The following is an 11732-nucleotide window of genomic DNA, read 5'->3' as shown; positions in this document are numbered from 1 at the left end:
TTCTTCGTCGTCCGGTCGTCCAACGTCGCACCCTCGCCATCGATCGAATAATCGAGCGTTATAAACGCAAAGGCACGTTTCCTAAACTCTTTTAAGATCATACAAATCATAATATGCTTGATTTAATTGATTATGCATGAAAAATATTGGGTTCGAATATTTTACGGTACGATACGGAATTTCAACGTTTTTACGATTTTATGCTTGTTTGAAAAATGTTTTGAATCCAACGGATACGCTGCCAATATATGATTAAATATGAATGAATTACACTCAAAACATGATAAATTATTCAAGAGAACAAGCTGGAAACCGTAGGAAATTGGAGAGAAAAGAACCGTGAGTTTTTAAAAGAGTGTGTGTGCTTGTTGGGGCTCAAGGAACTCGGTTCTTATGCATGGGGGCTTGGGGCTCGACCAGGGCTGGGGGTTAGGTCGTAGGGGTCATGGTTAGGTCATGGGTTGGGTCCAAGGGCGACTAGGGTTCGAGCTAGGGCCTGGGGAAGAGTCCACGCGAAGTGGAACTCTCCCCCATGTGTGGTGCGCTGCAGGGCATTCGGGGGATGGAGGCTTGCGGCTGGCCTGGGCGCGAGCCAGGCTGGTCCAGTAGGGTCTTAGGGCGATGGGCATGGGTCGGGCCAGGGGCTGGAGTGGCTGGGACGCTGCTGGCTCGAGGAAGAACGAGAAACCGTGAGGGAGAGCAAGTGACGCGCAGCTGCTGGTTTTCTGATCAAGGTGGCTCGGGCGCGGGGTTCAGGGCTTGGGCCGGGTCTGGTCGTGGTCCAGGGATGGTGAGGGTCGTGTGGGCTCGGTGGTGGCTCAGCTGGAAGTGTCCTAGTTGGGTTAGGAGTTCTAGAGGCGCTAGGAGACTCACCCTCAAAACATGCAGAATTCGGGGTCACGTTTCAGGTGGGTTTGGGCGAGCTAGGGGCCGGTTATTTGGGCTGGGGTTGGTCAGTAGGGTCCCTAGGTGGGTTGGCTAGGATTTGGCTTAAGGTGGCTCGGGCGCGGCTCGAGTAAATCGGGAGATGGCTCGGGTGGTTCGGTAAGGGGTCAATATTTCGAATTTAAGAACTAAAATTGAATCCATGGGTCCACGTTTGTGGCTCATGACTTGGAAGGGTAGAATAAATCATAAAAAGGTTATGTTAAAAATTTGGGATCAAAATAATGGGTTTTGGATTTATTCGGGATTTAATCGCCGCACGAAACGCTAATTAACGAGTTAATTGAAACGCCTAGTTTTAAGCTTTATAAAATCATGAAAAAAAATTAAATTTAAGCTTAAATAATTATTAAAAGTCTAAGTTTTTAATTTGGGAATTTTATATTAAGGTGTGGTTTAATTCGGGATTAAAACGCGTTAATATGTCTTAATTAAAGATTAATTTAAAAGTCAACGATTTAAGCCAAATAAAAATATGAGAAAATTCATTTAAACTTAAATAATTATTTAGAATAATCTCATGTCATTAAAAGTGAGAAAAAGATAAATTCGAGAATTTTTACGTCCAGGGGCAAAACGGTAATTTTACAATTAAGAAAATACGTAAACGCTTGGCAGCGTCCCGAAGGATCATAACGCATGTTAAATGATATTAAATGATTTAAAAATGATGATTTTGATGATAATATGTATTTTTATGATTTATGTTAAATCTGTGCAATTTATACCGTTTAAAATGTTATTTTTGGAAAGCTGTCGTATTTTATAATTTTTAAAGAAAAGGAAAAATATTTTGAGGGATGTGAATTGATTGTGACAAAAGATATGATTTATGATATATGATTTTGTGGGGATAACGTGAGGGGAAAAGGCCCAGAGGGAACCTATTTACGGGAAAAGGCCCCAGAGGGAACCCATGTTTGGGAAAAGGCCCCCGAGAGAACCCGTCTATGGGAAAAGGCCCCCGAGGGAACCCCAACGATCGTATTTCCACGGTGGAGCCTAGTGCACACCCCCATGGACCATGTGGAGCTAAGACTGCAGTCGACCAAAGGATAAAAGCTAGTCACTTTCAAGGATCAAACTTCACCCAAAATGTTATATGATTGAAAGCTTATGATAAAAATGATTTTTATGATATATGATTTATGATGATGATGATTAAAGCTATTTTTAAAATGATTTATTTATGCTCAAAGTTATTTTAAAATGATTTTACTATTTATGATTTAATTATACTTAAATGATTTTTAATGGTTTATTTATATTCAAAAGATTATTTTAAATAAAAATATGATTTTTAAATGTATGAGGATGTATATGTATTATTTGTTATCTATGTTTAGAACGTGTTGAGTCTTTAGACTCACTAGGTTTGTATGATGCAGGATTTGATGATTTTTTTGAGGTGGTGACGATTGAGTCAATCGAGTGCAGCAGTACACACCCGATGGCCTTTATTTTTCCGCACTAGCTAGATAGATTCATGATTTAAAGATTTTGCTAATGATTTTTATTAGAGATATTTTTATGCTTTATTTTTATTGTTAGCTGATCTTTTCAAATGTCGATTTAGGAATTTTTGGTTAGCCGATGATTTAGGATTTTATTTCGTGCACTTGAGATTTAAATTGTTAAATTATTTTATTTAGTTTAGTATTTAGAAGTTATGATTTATGAAAAAAAAAATATCGAGGTCGTTTCAAGGAATACCTTTCTTTTCAAGCCAGTCCTTAAATTTATTGCAATCCTTCTTAGTGTGTCCCGTCTTTTTACAGAAAAAACACTTGGATTCTTTCTTGATCTCAGGTTGGGGTGGAAATATTCCATTCCTTTCCCTTTTCCCTTGACTTTGGCTTGCTTTTTATACTTTCCTTGTGTGGTCATAAAGACATTATCACTTGTTTCCATCAACAGCCTTCCTTCCTCTTGATCACACATGGTCATTAATTCATTAATTGACCATTTATCCTTATGTGTGTTGTAGGAAATTTTGAATGGTCCATATTGCTGTGGAAGAGTGCATAAAATGTAGTGCATAAGAATTTGTGCATAAGAAAAGTTTCAGACATTTCCACTTCAAGTGTCTTTAGCCGAGCCGCTATGTCCCGCATTTTCATTATGTGCTCTCGCACACCTCTCACACTGGTGAGCCTTAATGAAGAGAATTTCATAATTAGGGTACTGGCAAGTGCCTTATCTGAAGACTGAAATTGTTCATCAATAGCCTTCATTAATTCTTTGACATTATTATGCTGGTCAACAGAACCACGCATACGAGCAGAGATTTTGGTCTTTATGAACATTACGCAGAGTCGATTAGATTGCTCCAATTTTTCATAAAGATCAACATCATCAGGAATGCTGGTTTCAGTGATAGCAGATGGTTCGTCTTTCCGTATAGCATAATCAATATTCATCCACCCAAATTGAAGAAGAATTCTTTCTTTCCATATTTTATAGTTATCGCCCTTTAGTTCGGGAATTTCATATTTCATATCAGAAAAACTCGCAGGTTGCATAACTGCACAAAATATCATATGCATAAAATTTTGAGACAATATCATATTTTACCAATGTAATTCATGTTTTAAAAATCTAGTGACATAAAATTTGTCTGTGGGCTAAAATTTTTATTCAATAAGATTTTTCTGTAACTTTATGATAAAACTATCAAAATGTATTTTCCTTAACTCTTATGGGTAAATTAAGAAAAATATAATTTGATATTTTAACCTAATTAGTTATATAAATTTAATAAAAATCCATGTGGGGTAAAATTTATTATGTTTATATAATTAATTACGATTGATGTTCATTATGTGATCCAAATCCACTTAATGCATAATTATTCATAATTAAGGATGTCGTGGCTATTCCTCAATTATTTAAAAGTATACAGTTCACTGGACAAAATTTTGGCTGTACTTTAATACTTTATATAATAATTATTTAGTAACATAATCAACATTTTTCAAGAGTGCTCCCAGGAAAGATAGGTAGTGCTAAGGCCCTTTAAATACCTAACTCCTAGTTAGAGCAACATTCTTCATGGAAACCAGTGGCAAGTCAAGGCAGTTTAAACCGATCTATGAAGAACTCCCTCAGATCATGTTTTCTTACGTCACCTTATAATTATTATTCAACTTAATTATCCACATTTATGTGAATCTTTATAAGCTAAAATTTTTTATTAAATAACTTTATATTCACATTTTTACTTAATATGAACAAATATGTTTCCCATCATTTTTTCTCTTTAATCAGAGTAGTGATAAAGTGAGGATCACATTTATGTGAAAATGTGGGCTCCTCATCAGTTTTTCTCTTTTATCAGAGTAATGATAAAGTGAGGATTATTTGTTCATTTGTGAATATCTGAAATATTTTATTTTAAATATTATATTCACATCTTACTTGATATGTTCATTTTAAATTATAAACAACTCAATACAATTTAATATGAACATAATGTGAATATTGATTTACCAAAATATTTTTCAATACAATTTGCATTTAAAAACTTAAAAAATAAATGCAAACATAAGATTAAATTTGTATGTACACATCAAGCACTTATCCATAATATTTGACATTATATTTAACATGCAAAAATAATTTCTAAACATGTATTAGAAATTACGTCGAACTTGGATTATTTTAATGTGTACAAATTATTTAACCAAATGCTATATGTATACGGAATTAAACATATAACCTAATCACACATTAATTATTATTTATTTATTTAATAATAATAATAATAAAAATTAATTTGAGAAATGGCCACCGACACTTTTGAATCAATTTAAAAAAACGTGGGCTCCTTTATACATTGCATGATGGATTAATATTATTATCTCATTCAAAGCATGCATCCAAGGCCCTTATTTATTATCATTTCATACTTAAACTCATAATCTTCAACCATTCGACTTTTAGAAAAACCAGAAACCTTCATGGCCTCATCTCCAATTTCAAAAAAAATTTACTCATCTCGTATCAAAATTTGAGAATCAAATTTCCGAAGAGTTCATTATATATGAATTGAAGAAAAAGTTATTTTCAAGGCAGAAATATCACGGCTCTGATACCAAATGTCATAATATTTCTCAAAAATCATGTTTTCACGTATATATAAACATGATAAATAATATGCGGAAGCGGATCGAGAATTACCTCCAGCCATCGAGAAATTTGTAAGTTTTCTGATTTCTCTGCTTTTTCTCTCGGTTGAAGCCTTCTAAGCACTCCACCCTCTCAATAGATGGTGTATATTTCTATGAGGTGTGTGTGTTTAGGTACCTCAATCTTCTCTATTTATAGGCATCTCATACCATCAACGAGAAAAATCGTGAGTCTAAATGTCAAAAGAATAAACGTGTATGCATCTCAATTTTCTAAAATTGAGGTTGCGTACGCAAGTTTCGTCAAAATATGTAGGCAATGGTCGTCGCCAATTCCTACACGATACTTGTTTTAACATGTGTCATATTTCTTACATCATTTTCATGGGTTTTCAAAGCCTGGCTTTCTGCAATGAATAACAGACCTCCTGTTTCCATTTCAACTGACCAAGATCGGGCTATCAAGGCTGCAGTCCATCAGGTATTCCCAGAAACTCACCAATGCATTTGCAAGAGGAATATCTTACGAGAAGGACAAGAAAGGTTGGCTCATACATGTGTTGCTCGTCCTTCCTTTTATGAAGAGTTATTGTGGGGACCCGGACGCTAATTCATGTCTTAATCATTATTAATGTCAAATATAACAATTAAGAAAAGTGGTACTAAATTTTTTTCTTTTAAAATTATAAATGCGGAAACGTAACAGTAATCTATCTGATATACATGTCAAGAGTAAAGTACAAATCATGTACTACATGTCACTATCTCAACTAGGTTCAACGACTATACATCCAGTGCTGAATCATATTCTGCTTCTGGGCCCGGATCTCCACGCTAACTATAATCTCTCATCCTCTTCCTGATCTTGATCATGTCCCACCTGTTGTCAAGCACACATACAAACAAGACAACAGCCGGATAACTCCGGTGAGAATTACATTCCCAGTATAAATCATGTATACATGCATTTCATATAACAGATATAACAGCATGAAACAGATATTCATAACCTGTATCAAAATCAGAAACATGAACCAATACAAACTCCGAATCACACTCCGTGATTCCTAGACTCTGACTCGACTTATCCTAATCTAGGGATCCCGATCGGAATAAGAACATACACCCACCTACACTCCCGAACGGGGTGGTGGTACGTTCTTATTCACGGACTTTGGATCTTTCCATATCGAACATCAGTTAGAAGAAACTCCAATTCTATCCACTTCGATATAACCAAACATCCAGTGTCTTGACCTATCCGTCACAGACTAGGCACATCCGCCCTGGCATATCGGCCAATCATCTAGGCGTATCAGCCCTGGCATATCCTGCCAAACCTCTATGACAATGTGCAATGGCCCAGTGACGATTCCATCACTATCGGGTACCTCTGTCACGAGATCAATCATCTAAGACTAGGCGTACCAGCCTATGACTCAATACATAAATCAATAGATCAAAGATAGCAATCACATCAATTGCAAATATCAATGAAATAAGATGAAGTATGTGATTTTGGGAAACTCAAGTCGAATCGGACTCGAGTTGTGCAATCCCGCATCAACATCAATTTATACCTTTCATTTCGTTCTGTCGATCTGACTCTGTCGAAGTCTCGAACTCACTGTCTGTCAAATCAATCTGGCAATAACAATATCGAATACACTGTATCAATGTATAACTCAATTCAAGACATGTTCTGATCAATATTCAAATCAAACATAATCTGATCCATATCAATGATATCATGATATGATCTCTATCAATACTGAATCTGATCAAAATCAATCCACTGATGTTTCGACGGCATAACAATACAGTCTTGATAATCCCCTCAATCCCAACATCACAGATATAATATCACAACTCATAATCGATATCAATACACTTATAATCTCAATAATAACATATTGTAATATCAAATCTGCGCAATCTCGCAATACCGGCAATATAATATCAGTATATACAAATCAACAACTCATCTTATCCAAATCTGAATAATATCAATATACCCGGCACTACAGTATCAATCAGATATCAATCCCAACACTCATCTGATATCAATTTCGATCATATCAAATCAGAAATTCATAACAATTTCATATGGTATTCGTTCTTCAATCCGGTTTTGATTATACGATGTCTAACATATCAAGAACATCATATATGAATCATATCCGATTATGACAATATCACAATTCCAAGACATATCAAAACGTAGTAAAACTTACGTCCCGTTGAAGCCTGCGTCGATTGGAACTCAGTACTGAAGTCGGATTCAAAATCAGACGGACGGATTCTGCGTATTCTCAACTCTACGTACTGAACTTGGAGCTTTTCCTTTCTTTCTCGTTTTTCTCCTTTCTGCCGATTGAAGGAATGAAGTTTGTATGTATATATATACACGCATGTAAAGCAAGTGGCTTCCCTTTTTGTTCAACACGTCTCGTGCTCGGGCAATCAAAAATATCCGCCCGGGCGAGGAAGGTTCGGCCCTCGCATAATATACAATTGCGCTCGGGCGGTCAAAAACTTCCGCCCGGGCGCGAAATGTTTGGCTTTCTTGTATTGTTCAATGGCGATCGGGCGATCAAAAACTTCCGCCCGGGCGCCGAACTCTTGGTCCAAAATTTTGTGCTTTTCATATGCCTTGCCAAATCTGGTCTCGGAATGGCCCGGCTACAATCACATCAACTCATAATCCATAATCTCAGATTAACAGAATCAAAATCTCGGGCATTACAGTTATATAGCTGCATCAATTTTTGTGAGACGATTGAGAGGATTCGAAACATCACGGAGTTCTATCCTCGACAGATACAATCTTTGGAAATATGATTGGCTTCAAGCTGTATATAATGCCAGGAAGCAATGGGCGGCTCCTGTTTATTTTCGCAACTCCTTTTTTCCTGCACTTTCATCAAATCATGGAGTTGGGTCCTTTTTTATGGGTATGTGAACCAGCAGACTACCGTTTCTTTGTTCTTTAAGCAGTATGAAAGGGCTTTGGAAAAAGCATTAGAAAGTGAAATAGAGGCAGATTATGATATGATATGTACCACACCAGTATTAAAGACACCGTCACCGATGGAACAACAGGCACTTAATTCTATACAAAAAAGGTTTTGCAAAGTTTCAAGAACTGGTTGAAACTTTTGTATACACTGCCAATAAGATTGACGGAAATGGTGCTGTAAGTAGATTTAGGGTGGCAAAATATGAACATGACCACAAAGAGTATATAGTGACACTAGATATTTCTGGAATGAATGCATGTTGTAGCTGTCATATGTTTGAGTATTCAGGGGTTCTATGCAGACACATATTAACTGTCTTTACTGTAACAAATGTTCCTACCACTCCCTCACATTATATATTAAAGAGGTGTACACAGAATGCAAGAGTTGTCCTTTTAAATGCACAAGAAGCGGATGTACAACCTATAGGCGCTTTAACATCACGTTTCAACAGTCTTTGTCTTGAAGCATTAAAATTTACAGAGGAAGGAACTGTTGCTACCGAGACTTTCAAAGAAGCCATGGAGTGTCTAAGAGATAGTGTGAGGAAGATTGCGATGGTGAAGAAAAATGTAGCCAGAATTAAACGTCCTGTCTCTCAGGATAATGGAAGTTTTCTAGAAAATGATAGCAAGAAAGCATCTTTATTAACTTCTGACACCATCCCATCATTATGGCCTTGGCAAGATGCTACACAAAATCACTTCAATCTCAATGATGCTGGAGTAAATGTTGCTGACTTGAATCAACCAACTATGGCACCTGTAGTCATCAACCGTGATGGTGCCCTTGCTGATAATATGGTATGAAACTATGGACAGCAGGTTGTTGGTTTTCTTTCTCTTTCTTTTCTTTTTTCTTTTTTCTTTTTTAACCCTTTTTCAAGTTTCACTCTTTTAGTATGTTTATTGGTCAGTGCAGAAAAGACAGGATACTGAACTTAAAGGACATGACTATTATGGTCATTTATAACCATTATATTCTTTATTGCTGTAGGTTGCTCTCACTTGTTTTAAGTCCATGAAATGGGCCGTGGAGAATAAGTATCCATCAAGTAAAGTGGTTGTTATTAATTTGAAGGTGTGTGCTTTATTCACGTATATGTATTTTTTATTCAGCTGTTACTTGTTTTATCATGACGGTGATGCATTAGGGGGGAAATTAGTCTTTCTTGTTTTGTCGAGAGCTTCAATTATATCTTGCTCCATCATGAGAACATATGTTTTAGTTTCTTTTCATGTGTATGGCAATTTAGCAAGAAAGCTGCAATTGTTCTTGCATGTATGAATGTTAGTTATCTACTCTTTTCTTTGCTCAAGGCAGCTTCAAGATTATGGCAAGGCTCCTTCAGGAGAAACAGAGGTGCAGTTTAGGGTTACAAGAGTCACACTGGAGCCAATGCTGAAATCCATGACTTACATAAGTCAACAGCTTTTAACACCTGCCAACAGAGTTGCTTTTATCAACCTAAAGGTAAGTTATTTGTTTGGGAGCAATTTTTTCCTTCGGAAATTTCAAGTAAATTATTATAAAAAGACATTCTATTTGATATTTTTCTTGCAATCTTATTTGACCTGTTGTCATGTTCATTACCAATAAATTGGCTGTTCTTGGTTCCTTTTTGTTGCAAGAGTAACATGAATCGTCAGCATATATCTCGCTGCTTATTCTTGGTTTGAACAGGCAAATAATTTTGTAAAAGAGAGATGTAAAACATGAGAAGGCTTGAGAGGCCAAGAAGTACTTATCTCAAGCTAGTGGTCTGAATACCACTCTTCGAGGGCAAGCTTGGTATATCATGCTTGTGTTTGTGCATATTCCTATCTCTCAATGTCTGAATCAGTTAAGTTTTTTGAATTAAACCATGAATGGAGTAGGGGCACAAGCAAATCAAACGAAACCAAATACTAGCCATTTATTTTATTCGAGCTCAAGATCGATGCGGAACTTGAAAAAAGAATGAATTATTTTGGGTTAGAGTTCGGCGTGACTTCAAATTTGAATTTGAAATCGATTGATTTGAAGTTAGTTATCGAATTTGTACTCGTTTTAGTGAGCTCTCATAGGTTGTAGTATTTTTGTTACATATAAAATTAAAATATTAAAGTTCGTGAATTGCTCAAAAACTATTGATCAAAATAATTTTGCTCAATTTTGGCCTGAAAAAATATTCAAACATGTTTGAGTTCGGGTAAGTTCGATTATTTCGAGTATGAAACAAATAATATTCTAGCCAGCTTGATTTATTTGTTAGCCTACATGAACCGGTGAACACCATGAACGAGTTTACATTGATGAATAAGCATTGCCATCTGTTCTGTGGAGGAAAAGATGCTTCAGCCGAAGTTTCGATGACTAAGGAATAACTTGTTGTCTGGTTTATGATGTGGATGTCTTGTGCTTTATTTGTCCTGAAGGGAGTTATTTAACCACTAGATGTTTAGCTATTAACATGTGTTCAGAATAATTATTTTGTATTGAGTGTGTACATGTTTGTGCTAATGTCTCAAACATATGAAATGCTTTTAGAAATATGTTGTACACTTGTGCTACCATTAAATTTTTCCCTAGAGCATGAGAAGATGCTGTGAGCACAGATGGAATTGTTCATTTATGCAGTGTGTATACCATTCCAAGGCCTTTGATGGAGCCTAAAAGTTGAATAAAACACCTCATCTTGTAAAATGTAAATCATTCACCTTTAAAATTGACAAGACTCATAGGGGTATTACTTATGAATGATACAGTTTAGGATATGATATTTTGATACTTGATTATGCCATTAACACCAATGATATGTTTCTCAGAATGTTGTGAACTAATCTTATGAACTTGTGATAGATTTCTTGTTCAGCAGCCTGGCTGATCCATGTTTCAGGTATAGTGCATGCATTTTTATCTTATCCCGGAATCCGAGAAAACAAGTTCCAGTTTTATGTTACTGCAAATTGTACGTTGCTGGTTCTAATTTAGTTAAAATATGAAAATTAATTTGGATCATTAGCATGATTTACTTGTAAAATATTTTTAATCGGTAGTACTTCTGCAATCATGCCTAGCGTGGGGTTTTGAACTAAGAATGCCATCCTTTTGCTTGACAGCTCCAGGAAACCAAAACTTCAACTGGCGAAACTGAAGTGAAATTTCAAGTTTCAAAAGGGATACTTAAGGTTCGATGTTAAGATCAACTGCTTACATTCGTGAGCAACTCTAACATATAAGGTGCCCTTTCTACTTACAATTTGGGTACCTTATATGGTGTTCTAGCTTCCATTGGAAACTAGACTATACTAATTCCATAATAGCTTATGAAAAAGCATAGTTATAGCATAGACATATGTTGATTAACATTTGTGAAATGAAGAGCATAAAAGTGATGTTTTGTTAGAAATTTTGTTAAGGTTAATTCGATTAATCGAATATTCTTTTGGGGTTGTAGGAATCAAAATCTAATATTCGATATGCACCGTGTGAAAAAGAAGCAACAAAATTTTGAGTCCAAGAAAGACAGACACGCCCATCATCATTATCAATTTATTTTAACTAACGAATGGATACAATCTAAACCAATTAGATTGTTCCTACATATTTATCAATTTATGAGTTGAAGGCTCCAACACATGTGAGTTGGGGAAGACGG

General features: G+C 35.8%; 1 protein-coding gene across 1 annotated transcript; it reads left to right on the top strand.

The window, feature by feature from the left end:
- Positions 1-7833: 7833 nt before the first annotated feature.
- Positions 7834-11303, top strand: LOC142531393 (protein FAR1-RELATED SEQUENCE 3-like). The gene is made up of 4 exons (XM_075637499.1): positions 7834-8895; positions 9089-9172; positions 9416-9565; positions 11194-11303. The coding sequence occupies exons 1-4, from the start codon at positions 8341-8343 to the stop codon at positions 11272-11274; spliced, it is 870 nt and encodes a 289-aa protein (XP_075493614.1). The 5' UTR covers positions 7834-8340; the 3' UTR covers positions 11275-11303.
- The last annotated feature ends 429 nt before the right edge of the window (positions 11304-11732 follow it).

This window comes from Primulina tabacum, chromosome 17, assembly GCF_025594145.1.
Source record: "Primulina tabacum isolate GXHZ01 chromosome 17, ASM2559414v2, whole genome shotgun sequence".
Classification (NCBI taxonomy): Eukaryota; Viridiplantae; Streptophyta; class Magnoliopsida; order Lamiales; family Gesneriaceae; genus Primulina; species Primulina tabacum.
This window is presented reverse-complemented; position numbering and strand designations above follow the sequence as displayed.

What these genes read in the sequence shown, in the direction of transcription:
- LOC142531393 (XM_075637499.1), top strand. Translation starts at nt 8,341, where the DNA reads ATGAATGCATGTTGTAGCTGTCATATGTTTGAGTATTCAGGGGTTCTA. An exon ending in GTGCCCTTGCTGATAATATG is followed by an intron (nt 8,896 to 9,088) that starts GTATGAAACTAT and finishes TTATTGCTGTAG; the next exon opens with GTTGCTCTCACTTGTTTTAA. An exon ending in TGGTTGTTATTAATTTGAAG is followed by an intron (nt 9,173 to 9,415) that starts GTGTGTGCTTTA and finishes TGCTCAAGGCAG; the next exon opens with CTTCAAGATTATGGCAAGGC.